The 20,229-nt window shown below is 48.8% G+C and overlaps 1 protein-coding gene across 7 annotated transcripts; it reads right to left on the reverse strand.

The window, feature by feature from the left end:
* Positions 1 to 61: 61 nt before the first annotated feature.
* Positions 62 to 18,373, reverse strand: LOC309852699 (cytochrome P450 4F6-like). 7 transcript variants are annotated; one of them, XM_082709804.1, is made up of 13 exons: positions 18,356 to 18,373; positions 17,628 to 17,826; positions 12,977 to 13,121; positions 11,289 to 11,342; positions 11,058 to 11,185; positions 9,520 to 9,641; positions 8,475 to 8,745; positions 8,067 to 8,133; positions 7,762 to 7,891; positions 1,445 to 1,578; positions 1,299 to 1,363; positions 1,051 to 1,133; positions 62 to 643 (listed from the first exon to the last, which is right to left on the reverse strand). In XM_082709804.1, the coding sequence occupies exons 2-13, from the start codon at positions 17,823 to 17,825 to the stop codon at positions 466 to 468; spliced, it is 1,575 nt and encodes a 524-aa protein (XP_082565930.1). In that variant the 5' UTR covers position 17,826; positions 18,356 to 18,373; the 3' UTR covers positions 62 to 465. The 7 variants fall into 7 exon arrangements, with proteins under 7 accessions (XP_082565930.1, XP_082565931.1, XP_082565927.1 ...); XM_082709805.1 differs by lacking the exon at positions 18,356 to 18,373 and adding an exon at positions 18,298 to 18,339 and having other exon boundaries at positions 8,475 to 8,619; XM_082709801.1 differs by lacking the exon at positions 18,356 to 18,373 and adding an exon at positions 18,298 to 18,339.
* Between the last annotated feature and the right edge of the window lie 1,856 nt (positions 18,374 to 20,229).

Consider the following 20,229-nt stretch of genomic DNA (forward strand, 5'->3'; position numbering starts at 1 on the left):
AAAGTATCTATATTTGCTGTGTTGAAGTAAACAGAGTTAACTATAGAAACATAGTAAAGGATTCTGAGGTTAAAAAGTTTAGGTTTATTAGCTATGAACAGAGAGCAGGGTGATCAGAGTGCAGTGCCACCACGTGTTCTCCTGTGACCCAGAGACTCAGACATGCCCCTTAAGTCAGTCCTTAACCCTGATCTCCCTCCTGCTCAAACACCTCCCACGGCTCCCTATTGCCTACAGGATAAACTACCTTATTATGAACTCTGAGAGAGTTCAGCATGGGGCCTGTAGTCAGCTGAAAAGGCTGTCAGGGTCTTGGGCTCAGACATCAGTCTCCCCTCCCCTCACCCACCCCTGCGTGCCCACAGGTCCCAAGCGCCTCCTGCTGGCTCTCGGTGAGGCTCCGACTGAGGAGATGACACAGTTTCATCCCCAGGAATCCGTAAAGGGAGGCGTGTAGGGTCTGGGTCACCGGGGTGCCGCGCTCAGCGGCTCCACGCGCAGCCAGAGTCCGCCCTCCGCGCGCAGGATCAGCTCCGGCTTCCTGCGCGGCTCCTCCTCGCCCGGCAGGACCCGGAAGCGCAGCAGCGTCAGCGCCAGGACCACCTTCATCTCAGTCATGGCGAACGTCTGCCCAATGCAGTTCCTGCGGGCACCAGTGGGGGCTCTGACTCGCCAGGGACCCCAGCAGGCCCCAGGGCGCCCAGAACCTGGTCCGGGACCCTTTGCCCCGCCCGCAGGGATCCAGGAGGGGAGCAAACCATGCCTGGGACCCCCATGTGGGCTTGCCTAGCCCCGAGCTTGGCTCGAACCCCAGCCCTGGACTCAGGCCAGGAGACAGGGGGAAGGGGCGCGGCCCACACCGTGGACCCCTCGTTGGACCTACCCTACCCCCACTTCCCAGACCCTTACCTCTAACCTCTGAGGAGGGGAGAGAAGGAGAGCCATCCTCAATTTCCCCCTTTCCCGCCACCCCAAAACCTTGTCTGGGATCTCAGTCCCAGACCCCTGCCCCACCGCCCCATTCCCACCTCGGTTGCCCCCTGAGCTCACCTGGGCCCCGCAGAGAAGGGAATAAAAGCCAAGTGTGACCTCTCCTTGATGTTTTCTGGGTCAAAGCGAAAGGGATTGTATACCTAAGGGTGGAGAGAGGCAAGGCTGCTGGGTGGGGTTTCCCAAGATACCCAGACAATCCTAGAAAAGACTGATGTGGATATAGTGGAAAGGGAGTGTCTGACTTCCACAGTCAGGACCCTGCTGCTTCATTGGGTCGAGGGATGGAGAAGAGAGAGGAATTGCACCTCAGGGTCCGGCCAGATAGACGGGTTGTGATGAATCCCAAAGATGCTGATGACACAGATGTTCCCTATGAGGGAAAAGAGTAATAGTCAGGGTGAGGTCTCAGCTGATGAAACTACCACCCTCCTCCCCCTGATGCTGTGGACACCTTTGGGGATGACCCGGCCATCAGGGAGCCCGACGTCCTGGGTACTGCGGCGGGCAATGACTGTAACCGGTGGGTGCAGCCGCAGACTCTCCTTAATGCACATGGTCAGGAAGGGCAACTGGGCCAGGTCGTCCCTAAGGAAGACCCCCAACAATTATCCAGGGATCGAATCAAAGACTCCCCCAGCCCTCCTGCTGCCCCTGAAGACCCTCTCCCCATCTTGCTCTGACCCTCACTTCTATAACAAAATAAATTCCAGATGGGCCAAAGACTTAGGCATTAGAAAATCAAAATCACAAAAGTCACTAGAAGGAAATTTAGCCTGGTATTTTTGGAAGAATTTTTTTTTTTTAAAGAATGTATTTATTTATTTGACAGACAGCACAAGCAGGGGGATTGGCAGGCAGAGGGAGAGGGAGAAGACGGCTTCCCACAGAGCAGGGGGAGCCCAATGTGGGACTTGATCCCAGGACCCCAGGACCATGACCTGAGTGAATGAGTGAAGGCAGTGGCTTAAGCAACTGAGCCTCCCAGGTACCCTAGAAGCATTTCTGAGCAAAGCACACCATTCACAGGAATCCTTGAAAGTATTAACATATTTGCATAAGAAAGTTATTTAAGGTATACAGTTGGCTGAAAAGGGAAAAAAAATCTCTATACTGGACTTAAAAGGTTATTTGAACAAATGAGACCCACACTCTAAGGTGGGATGACCTAATATTATAAAGATGTGGATTCCTACAAGTTAATTGATATATTCAAGGCAATCCAGTAAAAATCTAGTTGTTGGGTTTTTTTGGAACTCAGTGATGTTACTACATTTGAAGAAAAATAAAGTTCAAGAGCTATAGCAATTTAAAAACAAAAATTGAAGAAAGGGAATTCATCCACCAGAAAAAGCGTGGTATTAAAATAAAATAACAGCATGACACTGTTGCAAGAACAGGAAAATAGACCCATGGGACAGGATAGAGAGCTCAGAGACAGGCACATGGATATGTAAAAATGTAACATCTGTAAAGGAGGCCCCACAGCCCCTGGACAATGGATGGCTCAGACAACGGATGATGTGGAAACAAAAAGAACTGAATTATCACACACTCCACATCAAGATGGAGTCTTCTCTTATATTTAAAAGATAAAACCATAAAGTTAAAAGAAGATATAACATAGAAGACATCTTTGTGACCTATGAGTAGGAAGGAATTCTTAAAACCCCCAACACATAAACTGGAAGACAAAAAAAAAAAAAGGAAAAATATGCACAGAATTAAGGATTTCTGTTTAACAAAAGACAGCAGGGACCAAATTAACATTCAGAGGAGAGATTCACAGATTATCTGCAATAGCTAGATAGATCTAGAACAGCATCTTGAATATACAAGAAATTCCTGCAAATCAACACGAGAGATGACAGGGGCTCAAGAGATAAGCAGACAAAGAACATGATCTAGGAATTCACGGGAGCTCATACTCAGAGATTTAAAACATGAAGAGAAGCTCAAAGTCGCTGGTTATGAGAGAAATGGAAAATATCTAGCAATGAAATATTATCTCACATCTACTCAAGGGGAGAATTAACAAGGTGGGTGATGGTTAGGATTAAGTAGCTGAAGTGTAGGGGTAGAGAAACCTCATGCGCTGATAGTGAATGTATGGACAGGAACGATCACTCTAGAAGGCATCAGTGTGATCAAGGAAAGGTAATGGGTGTTTTACAAGCTAGCAAGCTGGCTCTTGGGCACAGAACCCAGAGAAAGTCTCAGACAGGTAGATAAAAACATGCACACCAAGATATTCACTGCAGTAATGAGATAGAAGCCTCCTGGGTATTAAGCTTTGAGGGACTGGAGAGAGTTCTATATGACATTTCAAAGCAAGAACCTAAATGCAACACAGAATCAGGGATGTCTAATAAAATCATAGTGCTATGTTTCTGAAAAAGGTAAGAACCAGCAGGACCTGATCTGTGATATAACACATATTTGTGAATTTTAAGATACATCCACCCAAAACAACAAATTATGCAAACAAAAGGATTAAATGCTCTAGAATCATACAGGTGGATGGCTGCAAGTGGAGAATTGGGATGAATGGAAATAAGTAAGTATTGTATAGAAAAATGATGATAATTAGTCATGAATTGAGGGCCACGGTTAACTTCATCTTTGGCACGTGGTGCCCAAATAACTAACTAATTAAAATTGTCAAGAGTATTTTTCAAACTACCCAATCCAATCACAGAATCAAATGAAATAAGTTAAAATGCAAGAAAAAATGCAAAGTAATGAGACAGGACCAACTTTATCAAGTATGAAAATGTTTTTTAATATGATCAGGAAGACTACTTAGTACTTACGTTTGAATATGCGAATAGATAGAACAGAATGAAGTCCAGAGATAAACCCTAACATGCAAACAAATTTAATTTATTGTAAAACTGTTATTTAAAATCCTAAGACAAATACAAAAATACGTATCAAATTCTGTTGAAATAATCAGTTAACCATTCGGAGAAAAAAACAGATTCCTAATTCAGCACTTAGACCAGTATGGATTTCATATGGAAAAAGGATTAAATGTAAGAAATAATAATAAAAATATTAAATAAAATTTAAGTTAAATAACATTTTTAAATAAATAAATCCACTAGAAGAAAATCAAACAAGTTTTACAGTTTAGTATTAGTGTGAAGGGTTTATCCAAGCATTAAAAAAAAAAGGAAGATATAAAAAAAGCTAATAAATGTGACTATAAAGAAATGAATGAAACTAAAGTAGTTTCATTCTTTCCTCCTGGGAAAGAATTTTTGCATAATATAAAAGCAACTAGGGGCGCCTGGGTGGTTCAGTCATTAAGGGTCTGCCTTCAGCTCTGGTCATGATCCTGGGGTCCTGGGATGGAGCCCTGCATCGGGCTCCCTGCTCAGCGGGAAGCCTTCTTCTCCCTCTCTCTCTGCAGCTCCCCCTGCTTGTGTTGCCTCTCTTGCTGTGTCTCTCGCTGTCAAATAAATAAAAATCTTTTAAAAAAATAAAAAAGCAACTAATGCTGGGACGCCTGGGTGGCTCAGTGGGTTTAGCCTCTGCCTTCGGCTCAGGTCATGATCTCAGGTTCCTGGGATCGATCCCCGCATCGGGCTCTCTGCTCAGCAGGGAGCCTGCTTCCCCCTCTCTCTCTGCCTGCCTCTCTGCCTACTTGTGATCTCTATCTCTCTCTGTCAAATAAATAAATAAAATCTTTTAAAAAAAAAAAGCAACTAATGCTCTTTCTATTTAAAGAGTCCTTATAAATTAGTAAGAAAAAAAAACTCAAAGTAAAATGGTCAAATTACGCAAACTGATGCTTCGCAGGAAAAAAAATATGCATGGTTCATAAACATATGAAAATAGTGCTCAGTTTTACCCTACTTAAAGTGATATTTATTAGAATAACAAAGTATTATATTCACTTATTTAAAGTTTCATAACACACTGTCAGTGAAGATGCAAGGAAACTGCACTCTGAAAATCCATTTGTTGGGACGCCTGGGTGACTCAGTTGGTTAAGCGGCTGCCTTCGGCTCAGGTCATGATCCCAGCGTCCTGGGATCGAGTCCCACATCGGGCTCCTTGCTTGCAGGGAGCCGGCTTCTCCCTCTGCCTCTAGCCTGCCACTCTGTCTGCCTGTGCTTGCGCTCTGTATCTCTCTCTCTCTCTAACAAATAAATAAAAATCTTTAAAAAAAAAAAAAAAGAAAATCCATTTGTAGGAGTGGATTTGCCAAGAGCTACTAAACTGTGAAAACTCAAATGGTCTTTGATGCAGTAACACCACTTTTAGAAATTTGTTCTGGAGAGACAACCACACACATGAGCAAAAGTCAGTGTACATGGATGTTTCCTACATTATGTTTATTATAGCAAAAGCCCCCAAATTACAAGTGTCTATCAACAGAGGAATGTTTAGATAAATCACAGTACATCCGTGTGGTAGAATACTATACAGCTATCAAAAAGGAGGCAAGAGGGATCACTAGTCCTAACATACACTGCAGGACAAATCCATACAGAGATGCTGAAAGGCAGTTCAGCAATATCTATCATAACTACAGATCTTCACATAAATGTCACAAACAGAGGGGTGAGCTGAATAATTTATGCAATGCTATACAGCACTCAGAAAGGAGCTCTAGATGCAATATTGAGTGAAAAGAACAAGTGACCAAATGTGTGAGCATGTATTTCTATTAAACTATAATAATTAATATAAATATGTAACTATAAGAATTTCAGAAAAGTCTGAAAGGACATATGACAAATTGATGTCCCCAGAGTTCCCTCAGGAGACAAGGCATTGATTAGGCTCGGAGAGAGGGCAACAAAGGTGAACCTAATCATCTCCACAGTGTTTCATTTTGTGCAGAAAAAATAAAAAGTCTTCTTCCCATTACTGATTTTGTAATTCAAATTAATTTCCCAAAATTTATATCTTGGGAAAAAAATGAAAAGATCTTGAAGTTATATTGTCAATGTGCATGCCTGAATGTTCTGTGCATACTCTTAGTTGTAGAAAGAAAAGTGAAGTAAGAATTGGTGGACAGATACATGTTGGCATAGACTGAAGGACACAGGAAACCATCAAAGGTGGGGATGGGGTTGGGGTGCTGGCATAAGACAGAGGATTATGTGAAATAATAGAAGAGGTTAACCTTCTACTCCTCTTGCAATTTACATGTACACAAATCTTTGTGTTGTACACCTTAAATTTACACAATATTATGTGTCAACTGTATCTCAATAGAGCTGAGAAAGAAAAAAAGACAAAGCCTTATATCCATGATAAACCACTTCATATTATTTGAATTTTTACCAAGTGCATAACTGTTTGAAGTTGAAAGAAGCAGAAAAACACTTCTCCACTTCACAGAGCTGCTATGTTGAGCAAAGCCTTGAAGTTGAGGGCACTACTTCCAAAGTATTCGGTATAGTATCTCCTCTGCATCCTTCAACCCTTGGCCCCAAATCTGCACCCTGGGCTCCCAGGCTCCAGCTCATTGCCTCCAGTTTGCCCCTATAACTACATAATTTTTAATAATATCTTACTTTTCTCTCCTCTGCTTAAACATCTCCCATGACTCCCCATTGCCATCCTATGTTAACCATGAATCTCCCTTCAAAAAAAAAGCTTGCTGTCCAGCTGCAAGGAGTGCAGTTGGCTGACAGCATCAGTTATAGGGTCTCTGGGATCCGTGGCAGTATTCAAGCCAAGCTCATGCTTTTTTAGGTAGCTCCCAGCCAATGACAGGGCATGATGGGTCCCTACTTCCTGACCATTTCTGCCCAAATGTAAGACTCTCCTAATGGCAGCATCCCTGCCCACTTTTATTTTATCTTTTATCCAATATTGGCTTCCCAAAGGACTTGAACTGCCACCTTTGGAAATTCTTTACATGGTTTCCAAAGCATTCCTAAAAGGACTTCCATTACCAGCTCTAGCCTCACTGGGAGCCCCTCTGATTCTTTACACTCTAAATTTCATGAAGATCCAGCCTACTTTTACCTCCTGCCAAACATGCCAGGCTCACTCCTGTATGCCTCTATCCTGGTCTTTGCACAAGGTATCCCCAAGGCCTGGAGCACGGTCCACTACCCAAAACCAGAGTGGTAAATTCCTGTTTGCTGCTTCATTGCCCAACCTCACCCACCTTCTTTCCTATCCGCCCCAGATTTGCCCAGGTAAGACTTGAATGGGACTGGACACAGAGTTGGGAGAGGGCAAGCAGTCTAGACACGTTTATTGAACAAAGAAATGGGTGATTTTTTCACACCCAAAAACTTCTTGTGACTCCCTATAATAGATTGTTAGGTGGTAATTGGATATAAGAGCAAAAATTAAGGGGAGTGAGGATCTTTCGGCAAAACATGCAACTCCAGACAGAAAGCAAGGGAGAGGAGAATTTCATTTACTGAACACATACATGCTGGATGCCATCTGCTCTAAACCCATTGTCACAGTTCTCCAAGCAGTCCTGTGGAGGAGATATTCCCTGCCCCACTACCATTTACAGAGGAGAAAAGGTATTGAGAAGAGGGAACTGATTTTATTAAAGTTACATAGCAAGTAAGCAGAGAATGAAATGTGGACACTCAGATCTTTCTGTTGCATATGCCTAGAAGATTTCCCTGCTCTCCAGGCTAGGTACCAGGCTGCCTCTAGGCTCTGCTCTTATTTCCAGGAAACAATAATGACAGAGTTAAGAAAAAGTTCTTTTCTCCCCCCAGCTGGGGAGCAAAGCCAAAGAGAGAGGTTCAGGAACAAACCAAGAGGACCTGCACTCACCATTCAATCTCTTGAGGCTCACGGTCCCTCAGGAGCTCTTGCACCTCCTGCCGACAGCGCTCCTGGTATTCTGGGTGCTTTGCAAGGTTGTACAGGACCCAGGAGAGGCCACTGGCGGTGGTGTCATGGCCTGAGAAGCAGTCAGACGGGCTTGGGTCTCTGGGCTTGTTCAGCACCAGAAGGTGGACAGCGCCTTTAATTAAGGCCCCCAGGGAGGATGGGGTGGGGTGGGCTGGTCCAGGGTCCACCTACCAAGTTCCTGGGATTGGACAGACCCCTGCCAGACCCCTGCCTGGGATGCTCACCCTCAAACATGAAGGTGTCAGCCTCTGCTCGGATGTCCTCATCTGACAATTGTTTTCCATCTTCATCCTGGAAAAAGGGCAAGACCTCTTGAATCATGCCAGCTCTGAGGGTGTCTGAGTCTAATCTGAAACAGTCCCTCAGGCTCCATCATCAAAGTAGGATCTGTCCTTCATCATCTCTACAGCCCACCCCACAGGTCTCCTCCCTGGTCTCCTGCCTTTTATTTATCCCTTCCACACTGCCTTCGACAGAGTCATGTCTAAAACATATCACTGACCCTTCTTTCCCTTTCTCGAGCACCTTCCGTGGTTGCCCAGTGCCCTGCAGGTCAAGTCCAAGTCCTTCCACGTGACATTTGAAGTCAAGGTCCACTCTATCTCTTGAATTCTGATCCCAGGGAAGCCCACCTTGGCCAGCAGGAGCACATCAATGAAGTCCAAAGTCTTGGTCTTAGCCTTGGCCTTGAGGAAGTCATGGGAACCCCCGCTAATGAGGGCACGGCGCCGCTCCTGGATAACAGCATCTGTGAAGTTGTGCACCAGGTTGCAGGCCCTGCGGAAGCGCCACCCATCGGGAGTGAGATTGTATAGGAAGTCCATGGTCAGGAAGATCTGCTCTTGCCGTTTCACCACAAGGGCACTGAGTTCCAAGATGGCAGAAATATATTCACTGGGACTCCTGCAGGGCCAGGCCAGAGAGAACCTTAAGAAACACCTTTTTAACCCACATGAAACCCCAGGAGTGCCTTCCAACCAGAAAACCAGAAGCACTGTGGCAGACACTTTGCTCATCAGAGCCCCATGGCCTTTATCCAAAACAAGAGAGTTCTCCAGGCATGTTTCTCCCTCTACATCCCACCTCTATGACAGCCTCAGGTCCCAGACTCCAGGGTAGAGCTTGGGCATTATGCTTGTCTCCTCTCTTTCCTACACAATATCTGACCCTGCCCATTCTTCCTTAGTCTCTCCCAAATCTGCCCCATATTCTCCACCAAATTCAAGCCTCCTCCTCTCCATGGTCTCCTTGAATTCTGTGTCTATACTAAACAGCTGGTCTTCTCTAGAGTCAGATATCCAAAAACAGCTTTGACCATGACCCTCATCTATTCAAACCACCCTCCTTACCTCCCTGGAAACCTCAGGAGAAATTTCATATGCCTTTGTCTGGATTTGAATGTCCTTAAGATATAGCCCCTGCCAAGCCCTCCAACCTCATTCCCAAGGTGGCTCCTCACTATGACACATGCTTTGCTCATCCTAGCCCCCTGGACTTTATCAAACATTTCTACCTACCTGAAACGATCACTTGCTCTCTTTCCCTTCCTTGTCCCTCAGTGTCTACTTCTGATCCATCTCCTCCAGGAAGTCCCTTCTGATTGCCCTGGTCAGACCTCCCTTCCCCATCCACCCCCTTGGGTCTATGGTTCAATATCCACGCCCTGGAAAGACTCACTCCTGGCAATTGCTGTCAAAACTGAAGACACATTTCTGCAGACTGTCCAGGGTCATGAGGCTGATGTGCTCAAACATGTCTAGACGGGCACTGCCTTCCAAGGCCAGATGCTGCCACTTGGTCTGGAGAGAGAAAGGGGCAAATCTGGGGCTGGGACCTGCCACTCCTGAGCTCCTCAGCCCAACCACCAGGTTGGACTCCCCCAGGCCCAGCCTCCCGATCCTCCACCCCAGACACCCAACACCAGGAATGACCAGGCTTGGGTGAAAGTGGAAACTGTTACTATTAAGGTGCCATTAAGGGGTGGGGGGGAAGACCCTGTGGCCGGGAGTCAGGAGACCTGAGTTCAAAACCTGGCTCTGCCTCCTATACTCTGTGTGCTCTTAGTCAACTCATTCCTCCTGTCAAAGTTCACTGGGCTCTATCTGTCAAACTTTGGTAACAGGATGACTTGCTTTGGTGTCAGACAAACCAAATTGGAATCCCAGCTTCACTTATTAGTTTACTTGCTAGCTATGTGAACACTGGCAAGCGCTCTAACCTCTCTGAGCCTCAATTTCATCACTTGTAATGGGGCAATAATAATCATCTCTAACTCATATGGTTGTGAAAATTAAATTAGACAACATATGCAGTACGACTGGCACATAATTTCTGATAGACAGCAAGTGCTGAATGACTGTTAGCTCTCATCCTCATCTTCGTCATTATCATAGTGGTAGGTGACTGCTGCAAAAATGTCCCCATTCTTTTGTCCCTCCCTATACCTTCACCCTTTGCAATGAGATTGTGCGGGTCTTCCATTAGGAGGTAGAACCTTTTTCTCCAGCTCTTGAGCTGAATGTGGGACTTGCTTTGGCCAACAGAAGAAGGTGGAGGTCATAGTTGCCCGTTCTGAAATTAAACTTCAAGAGATATTGCATGTTTCTCTTCATTCTCTTGGAGTCTCCACCGTGTGATCAAGCCCAGGCTAGCTTATTGGAGGATGAGGGATAAATGCAAGCATCCGGCTGTTTCACCAAGGCGATCCTCAACCAGTGGACAAACATGCAGCAGAGCTGAGCCTGGACGAGCAGAGTGGTCTCCCAAACCCGCCCATGACCACAGATGTGTGAGTGATTCCAGCCAAGATAAGAACTACTCTACTGATTCATCATCTTGGAAGCAACAACAAACATTCATTTTTTTCAACCCAGTGAGTTTTAAGGTGAATGCTCTGCAGAACGAGCTACTATACAATCTTCATCATTTATGTCTTGAATTTTACAGTTTCAGTGAAGCAGACTAGAAACTAAAACATTCTGAGTGCCTTTTATGTGCCAGGATCATGATTCCATATATCACCTTGATCACTCTTTAAGCTGGGCGTATCACACACACACACACACACACTTTACAGATGGGGAAACGGAAGGTTGGAGAGAAAAAGGAATGGCCCTAAAACCATACAGCAAAGCCAGGACTCCAGATCATATGTGTCTGGGGCTACTTCCCTTTTCCCAAGGCCCCAGCTGGGACCCTGGATTTAAGGAACTCACATGCATGATGCCTGCACTTTTGTTGAAAATCTTCACATAGGGTTTCAAGATGTCAAAATGGAAGGCAGGTGTCAGCAAGCGACGGTGGTGACTCCACTTGTCACCAGCACTCAGCAGGAGCCCATCCCCTAGTAGAGGCAGTCACAAGGAATGGACAAGGGCAGTGCCTTCCCCTGAGACCTCAAGGTCAACCTTGAGGTCAACCGACCCCCTTCACCAACAGTTACTCACCTAGCCAGGGCTTCAGGAGGTTGTAGAAAAACATATCCTTGGGTATGATGGTGGCTGACACAAGAGATCGACAATCAGGAGCCATGGAAAAAAGGTGGGGAGGGGCTTTTGGTTGGGAGGTGGACGATCCCAACCAGCGGTCTGCATACCCCCTCCAAGCCCAGCATAGCAGGAATGGGAACAAGAGTGGAGGAAACAGAGAGGAGCGGGCAGATGAAGGGGGCCCAGACCAGGCTGCAGCACAGAGCAGAACAAAGGCAGAACAACCCCATGTACTTAGATGCACCCTAACATGGCACAACACACCCCAGCACATCTTGACATGGCTCCTACCTGCTCCAACGTGTTCAAAACCCCTACCACAAATCCACAAAATGTCTTTACTGGCACCTAGGACACCTCATCTGTCCCAGAACCCCTGACATCTCCTGTAACAACTGACATGGCCCCACCATGTGTGAACATGTCCTGACATGAAACAACATGTGTAACACACACAGACAGGACACAATGTGCTCTGATATGGACCCCAAGACAACCTGACATGACCTCCATGTGACCCACAAATGGTCCAGACAGGATTTAAAGTTCCCATTAATGGCGCAGACATGGCCCAGGCATGACCTAGCTTTCCTCAGTATCCTCTTCCACCTCATACTGGCTATTAAATGCTTAGGTAAGGAGTTCCTATGTCCTTAAAGAGACCAAAGGATGCTGCCACCCTCAGATGCTGAGCTCCACCCACCACGAAGAGCTGCCCTTGGGCTCTAGACCAACCCCCCACGGCCAACCAGACAGTTGACCGATCTGAGATCTGGTAGGCATTCCCCCATAATACTCTTGCCATCTTCATACCCCAAATCCCTTTCCAGCTTAGAGTCCCTTCTGGCAGAGGCAGCTAGAGCAGCCAAGAACACACAAAAGAGGGAAGCTTCAACATACTATGTGGCCTTCAGAAGTTATTATGTCTCCTTGAGCCTTGGTTTCCTCACCCAAGAAATGCCCACCTAGCTGTGATGCTGGTGGCTGAACATCTGTGGTATCTACTTGCCCAGCATCCATCCCCTTCTGGAACTAGCATCTCATTGCTCCTCCACTCTCAATCCAAGTAATTAGGAGGTTGACCATGCCATCCCACTCACTGTTCCAGAGCTAAGCATATGACCCTAAGCCTCAGCAATCAAGTCTCAGTGACTAGATGAAAAACTGGTCTCTGTGACCCAGGCCAGGCCAATTTAAAAGAATCCTGCAACTTTTTCCAGGTCTGCAGAGAATGAACTCACATTTCCATGGGAGCTGAGCTTCTCGGATTCATCTTTATCAGCATGAAAATGAAGGTGTCAGAGAGGAACACAGAACTACAAGATGAAGACAGATTCCCAATGGCACTGTTTGAAGACCTAGATCCAACCGTGTCAACTATACCTAAAGACAATATTCTCTCAGCTTTTCAGTCAATAGATTCACTTTCTTTACTTAGACCAACAGTTTTGAATTTCCACCACTCAAAACTGAAAGGGACTGGCAACCAGAGAGAGCCAGGGACCTGCCTAGAGTCATTCATTTGGTTATTGGCAGGTCTCTGTCAACATTACCCATTTCCTTGTTCAACCTGGTCTGTCCAGGAATGGAAAGAGCTGGGAGCAGGAGCAGGGGAGAGACTAGGCTGAGGATCCTGGGAGAGATACCTGGGGCCTGGAGCAGGGGTGCAACAAAGGTCGGGTGGACGAGCCGCAGTACAGGGTAGAAGGGCCCCATCCACCAGAGGTGAACATCACGGAAGTAGTGGCCCAAATCCTCTATCATCCTCATGCCTTCCTCATTGCTCTTCACCTGGAGATGGGAGGGCCAGGGGAAGATGGGTGGGAAGAATGAGGCCAGGTCAGGCAGGAGACCCCAGAGCTCACAAATGTCCACTGCAACCCTCCACCCACCACACCCCCTCCTCCACTTCCCTTTCTGCCCACATTATTAGTCTACACTTCTGTATCTCACTAAATCAGCTTCATTCTGGTGGTCTGTTTGTCTTTTTGTGTGTCTATCTCAAAGTCTCTCCCTTTCTCCTCACTCTCTTCATCTGTTTCTTTAGATGTTGATAGATAGCTAGAGGATGATGATGACAGATAGATGATAGACAGATAGATAGACAGCTAGATGACAGAGATAGATGGAGATAGAAAATGGAGGGATGAAAGATGGGTGGATGGATGGATGGATGGATGGACAGATGGTTGGATGGATGGATGGTTGTGTGGATGGATGGATGGATGGATGGATGGATGGATGGACAAATGGATGGATGGATGTGTGGATGGATGGGTGGACAGATGGATGGATGGATGGATGGATGTGTGGATGGCAGGACAGATGGAGAGAGTTGAGAGATGGATGGATAGATGATAGATATGTGTTTACATCTGTGTATGTGTGTTTCTTTTACACTCTTGTGTATGTCCTCTGTCTCCCTCACTTTGTATCTCCCTCTTTCTTCACCCATGTTTCTCTCTCCATCTCTCCTACTCCCTGAGTCTGTGCCTCCTCACCTCCACACCCTCCATGGCTCCCCAGAGCCCTCAGAATAAAGTCCCTGCCCCTGCTGCCTCTGCTGTCCCCTCCACCTTTTCCTGCGTCTCACCAGCATTGCTCTCACTGAACTGAACTCCTTGTTGCTCAAAAGCCAGGTGCTAGCTCTATCCCCTCCAGGCCTTTGAGTGGGCTGTTCCTCTCCACAGTATACACTTTATCTTTTTTCTTAAAAAAAAAAAAGAAAACTCCTACCCATCATTCCAGACCCACTTCCAGTGACTCCTCCTCCAAGAAATCTTCCAGCCTGCCCACACAGCAGAGGCCTTGCTTCCCCCTGGGTTCCTGCAGCCCCTGTCTCTCCCTCAGACCCATTCTAACCACACAGAATTGGGGATGTCTCTAGTTCTATGTGCCCAAGACTGAGGTTCCTCCAGGACAGAGCCTGGGGCTGAATCTCTCCAAGCATCCCGAAGCAGTGTGCAGAAAGAAAGAAATGACCGAGGGCACCTGAGAGCAGGAAGGGCCTTGGCATCTACAGAGGCTGCCCAGAAGCTTGGTAAGGAGGGGCCTGCAGCCCTCTGATGCTGCTACAGGTCCCACTACCACGTATTCCAGGTGGGTACCTGTGGCATGGTGACAGATCAGGCAATGTCAGGATTGCAAAAAATGGTGAGAGCCCAGGCAGAACATAAGTCCCTGGGTGTAGATGACCACCAGCTGACTTATGACCCTCAAGCCCTGCTCCGTGGGGTGGGGTGGGGGGGTAGGGGATGGGGAGAACTAGAAGGAAACAGGGGCTGTCACTTCCCCAGAAGAAGCCACAGCATGTCCCCCTGTAGCCTCTACAGTGGACAGAGTGTCCAGAATCTGCCTGGATGGAGGGAATCTCTGCTTTCCTCCTGCTCCTTCACTCTGGGTACAGGAGGGTCCTGGAGGCCTCTCCATTCCCAAGGGCGCACCCCAGATCACAGGGAGAAGACATGCTTTCTGCGCACAGAGAGGCTGACCTTGGCTTGAGAAGTTAGATTCTTCTTCTCCTGGGAGTGGTTCCAACCTCAGCAATGTCCCCATGGAGGAGGTTTGTGGTCAGCACGGTGACCTCAGGATTTGTCCAGGGGCTCATTCCCACACCCTGTCATGTCCTGGCCAGTCTACACAGTCCCCAGTTCCCACACGGTGAAGGGTCTACAGACCTTCCAGCCCTGGCAGGCCCCAGCAGACAGACATGAGCTCTGCTCATCAGTCAGGAAGGCAGCTCCCACCTGTGAGCCCCTACTTCCTGCCTGGCTGTACACAGAGTATCCTGTCTGTCTGTCTGTCTGTCTGTCTGTCTTTCTGTCTATCTATCTATCTCTTTCTATCTCCCCTGCACCTATGGACTCTCCCATCAGTCATGTCATTTACAAATTAAGAAACCAAGGCCACATCCCCCAAAAGGAGAAGTGGTTAGCTCCTGGGAAGGGGTTAGCTGCTGGGAAGGGGTTAGCTCCTGGGAAGGGGTTAGCTCCTGGGAAGGGGTTAGCTGCTGGGAAGACATCATCTCCAGGCCTCCATCTCTCCAGCATGCCTCATCCTGGCCTTACAAATATTCCCAGGTGCTCCAGACAGGTGAACAGAAGTCATTTTCACCTTTTTGACTGCCCCCTGATCCCCAAGGACCCTGAGACACTTGATGACTTTAGCCCAGAGAGGGAGGGTGATTCAGCTGAGGTCACACACACAGCAAGAGGGACTAGCAGAGAAAGAGTGACCCAGAGCAGTTTCCATGGCCAAGCCCTTAGAGGAAGACATAGGAGCTGTGGTAACTTTATGACATTTCTGCTACTTCCAGGGCTTGCTGAGAAATTTCCAAGACCCAGAATTTTAGGCAACCTTCAGCACAATTTCGGGACATCTTACTCTGTAATAAGCTGGTCTGCAGGAGGGGAAGGGAGAAGCTGGACACCTATCCCTTTGGCATTGGATGACCAAGAGAGGCGATAGTAAGTTCACCCAACCTAGGACATGGCTTCCACCATGACATCATCAAACATTTATTAAGTTTCAACTGTATGTCAGCTCCTGAGCTGTGCATTATAGATATCATGGCTATCCCCCAGTGCTACTGTCTAGTGGGAGAGAGAAATAATACACTAATAATTGGACAATTAACTGTTTAAGCTTGAGCAGGACCAAGTCAGAGGTCAAGTTCTAGTGGGGGGAAATCAAGGGAGGCTTGGAGAAGTTACACTTGAGCTGAAGATTGGACAAAAAGGAGGGATCAACCCAGTGGCTACAGGAAGGGAAGCCCTTTCTGGCAAAGGAGCAGCATATGCAAACGCCCTGAGGTAGGAAGGGTTTGGCTTGTTGAGAAGAGAAAGCAGAAGCTTGGAGTATCTAGGGTATGCAGTGGGCCTGGCAACATTTAGTCTCTATGTTCAGAACGATGCGCAATCTCATACAATGGTTTTCAGCCAAGCAATGGTATTAACAAAAGCTAAACTTCAGAAAAATCTCTCCAGGGCTCAAGAGAGGAAGGGTGACAGGGGACAAGAGTGGCCATAAGGGGCACGAGCAGTCAGAGGGACGGCTTCCTGGAGAAAGATGCCAGTGGATGTGGCGGGAGAAGTGGCAGGAGGCTGCAGAGAAGGGACAGACTGAGGAGAGGCTGTGGAGGCAGCACGTCTGGTCATGCTGAAGGACCTGACTGCAGGAGAGAACAGGGGGGGGCCAGGGGCCCCGAAGTGTGAGAAGTGGGTAAAAGAAGGATGGGCAAGACTGAGGGTGGGACAGCGCCAGGAAGGGACCCCGAGTTCCGACTCTGACTTGGTAGAATGAGATGCGTAGGAGACCCCACCTGAGAAAGGGAGGCTGGGGCTGCGGAGATCTGAACTTGAACTTGTAATTCATTTGGAAGCCAGAGCCTGGGGTAAGGGGATGGCCTTGGGAGCCAGAGAAGAAGGAAGGCGGATTAGAGCCCTGAGGGCTCCCCACCTGTTAAGGGAGGGTGAAGAAGGAGCCCAGGGGAGCCCAGGGGAAGGGCTGTGTGCTAGAATGCTACAACCCGGAGAACAAGGAGGTTCGGGGCTGATGCAGTGGTCCGCAAGGCCAGACTGCTTCTCAGAGGTGACGAAGTCCTGCTCGTCTTGTGGGACAGGCATGGGAACCAAGCTGGGACAGGGAAAGATGGGCCAAATGGGGGCACTAAGTGAAATAAATTTGGCCATTAAGGTCCAGGCCAGAGTGATTCCTGGTCAAATTTTTTTTTTTTTTTTTTTTAGATTTTATTTACTTATTTACTTGTCAGAAAGAGAGAGAAAGCCCACAAGCAGGCAGAGAGGCAGGCAGAGAGAGAGGCAGGCTCCCTGGGGTCATGACCTGAGCCGAAGGCAGTGGCTTAACCTACTGAGCCACCCAGATGTCCCTGATTCCTGGTCAACTTTTATCCAGGTTGAGCAGTGGAGCCCACTGATATCCCTTGGGGGGTGGAAGACAAGATTACAAAAGGAGGAAGGGGAGGAAAAGGACAGACAGCCTACATCCATCCTCCAGCCCAGCTGTGCCCCCATGGGGGGAGGGGAGAGAAGGGCAGAAGTCATAGTAGATTCCTGTGGGACAGGAGCACCTGCTGGCCTCAGGCCAACAAAGATGGGCCAGGCAGGGAGTGGACCCTGGACAGTGGGCCTGGGAAGACTGTGGGGGCACCAGGGGACCCGGCTCCTGTAGCCCTTCGCTGCCGTCCCAGGCCCCAGCCAAATCCCTGATCCCCATCCCAGACCCCTCGGGAAGTCCATTCACCTTGATACCCCAGACCCGTCCCCCACGCACACTCACCAGGCCCAGGTGACCCCAAAGCCAGCTGTGCCTCGGAGGCTGCGGGAAACACCGGAGGCGGCAGCAGTTGTCATAAAAGCTGTGGCTCCAGGTCAGGATGCGGGCCAGCAGCCAGGCGGCCCCAGCCAGCAGCAGGAGGTGCCACGGCGAGGCTGCCAGCTGCCCCGGTCCCAGCCAGGACAGGCTCAGCTGTGACATCCTGGAGCAGAGGGAATAGAGGGTGAGTTCCTAAGACCCAGGAATGGGGCAGAAAGATGAGCTCCCCGGACTGCTCACAAAGGAGGGACAGGGACCGCGACAGGATGGGAGGGGCAGGGAGAGGCAGAGAAAGTGAGCACTGTGAACTGGGCAAACATTTGGGGTTGGGGGCAAAGGGGGAGGAGGATCAGGAGAATTCCAGAGGAGGAGGCAGAGGAAGAGGGAGAGATTGGGGTGAAGGAGGGAGAAGAAAAAGAGAGACTGAAGAAAAAGCACCCCAACGCAATCAGTGGGAGGTTGCCAGGAGGTCCGCTTACAAGGAAACCACCACCCCCACCCCTCCCACCTCACCCCACCCCCCACCCCCTCCCCCGCCGCCAGTCGGATTTCTGGAGTCACTTCTGCCTGGGGCAGTGCCCCGCCCCACCCCCCCTCCTCGCCACCAGAACACTCTCAGCCCTGCCCGCCCCACCCGGTCATCTTCTTCCACTGGCACAGATTCCACACAAGCTCCACCCCCTCCCACCTACCCCCAGGAAGGTCTTTGTCCCCGGCCCCTGACCTCTGAACTGGGGGAGGCTGGGCTTGGCTGCGTCAGCCAATGGCAGGATGCCGGTCTGCCACCTCCCCACCTGGCAGCCACCCAAGACCTGAGGACAGAGCCAGCGGGAGACACCGAGAAACCAGTCCAGGGTCACATGGCCGGGTACCGGATCCTCAGAACTCAGCCCGACCCACGTGGTGGGGGTGACTTGGGGGATGGGCAAAAGGGACTCTGGGCTCCCAAGTTAACAGCCACCCCTGCCCTTTCAGAGCTAGGGTGCAGCAGGTAAAAACTTGAACTTGAGAGTTTAGGTGTCAGGAGAACAGGATCGGACCCAAAACTTAGCTGGGGCTTCCCTCCCTATGCGTGAGTCATCAGGGTGGCCTGCACTAGTTCTTAGCACAGAACCAGGAAGCCTCTGGCCTCTGGATAGCACACCCTGGCAGGAGTTCAAGTCCTGCCTCCAAGCAGCCCAGGGCCTGGGCTGAGACATGACTGCTGGGGCAGGAACAAAGGAACAGGCCTGGCTGGGGATTACCTGCATCAGATTCAGGGGGTCAAGGGTCCAGTCAGAAGGGTGCACCTGGGGTGAGGAGGTAAGGTTGCAGGGGGTCAGGGGGCCAGGAGAGGATGTGGCCAGACAGAGGAAGCAGAGCTTCCTCTCCGTGGAGTTCTGCGCGGTCCTGGCTGTGACTGTGAGCTGTGCCAGCTCCCTTGGGCTCAGTCTTACCATCTGGGAAATGGGATGCCAAAGGAGGGCCTGAGAGGGGGCACATCATATCCAGATCCTGCCCTGAATTTCCCTGAGAAGTGGTCTCAGCCCCTCATGAGGTCTCCCCATGTCAGGCTCCAAGGTGGGGGTGAGTTTGAAGGGTGGACCTGCTGAGCAAGAGAACTAGAACCCACATTTTTCCTGCAATCACAGGATGCCAGGGAAATGCATTTCCCCTCGGGGACCCACACATGCGCTCCAGCCCCGCCTGATCCAGCCACAAGTGGCCGCTGGAAGCCTTCTGCAAGCTGAGGTACACTGCCCTGGATATTCCTCCTGCTCTGCGGCTGGAGAAGTCTGAGGAGGAACGGGAAGAAAGAGGAGGAAAGGGGGCGCCTGGGTGGCTCAGTGGGTTAAAGCCTCAGCGTTCGGCTCAGGTCATGATCCTGGGGTCCTGGGATCGAGCCCCGCATCGGGCTCTCTGCTCGGCAGGGAGTCCGCTTCCCTTCCTCTCTCTCTGCCTGCCTCTCCGTCTACTTGTGATCTCTGTCTGTCAAATAAATAATAAATAAATAAATAAATAAATCTTTAAAAAGAAAAAAGAAAGAAAGAAAGAGGAGGAAAGAATCGTCCCGGGAGGTGCTCTATCTCCCATTAGCTGTACAGCCAAGTACAGCCAAGTCGTTCCACCGGACAGCGCAGATAAAGGTGAAGCCGGACACTTAGTGGGTGCTCATAACTATTCAGGGAAGAAAGGGGCTTTTGTAGCCTTGAGCTCTAAGAACTGACCACTCAAAATGGGGTCCTCAGCCCATGAGCAACTGGCATTACCAGCAGCATGTTAGAAATGCAGAATCTCGGCTCAGTCGTTAAGTGTATGCCTATGGTTCCTCTGCGGGATGGCTTGAGTTGTGATCCCAGGGTCTTGGGATTGAGCCCCGCATCCGGCTCCCCGCTCAGCAAGAGGTCTCCTTCTCCCTCTCCCTCTGCCCCTTTCCCTGCTTGCTCTCTCTCTCTCTCTCTCATTCTTGGTGTCCGCATGCACACAAATTAAATAAATAAATAAATCATTTAAAAAATAAATCATTTTAAAAAATAAAATCATTTTTTAAAAAATCATTTAAAACATATTTTTTTTAAATCCCATT

This window comes from Mustela nivalis, assembly GCF_964662115.1.
Source record: "Mustela nivalis genome assembly, chromosome: 1".
Taxonomy (NCBI): domain Eukaryota; kingdom Metazoa; phylum Chordata; class Mammalia; order Carnivora; family Mustelidae; genus Mustela; species Mustela nivalis.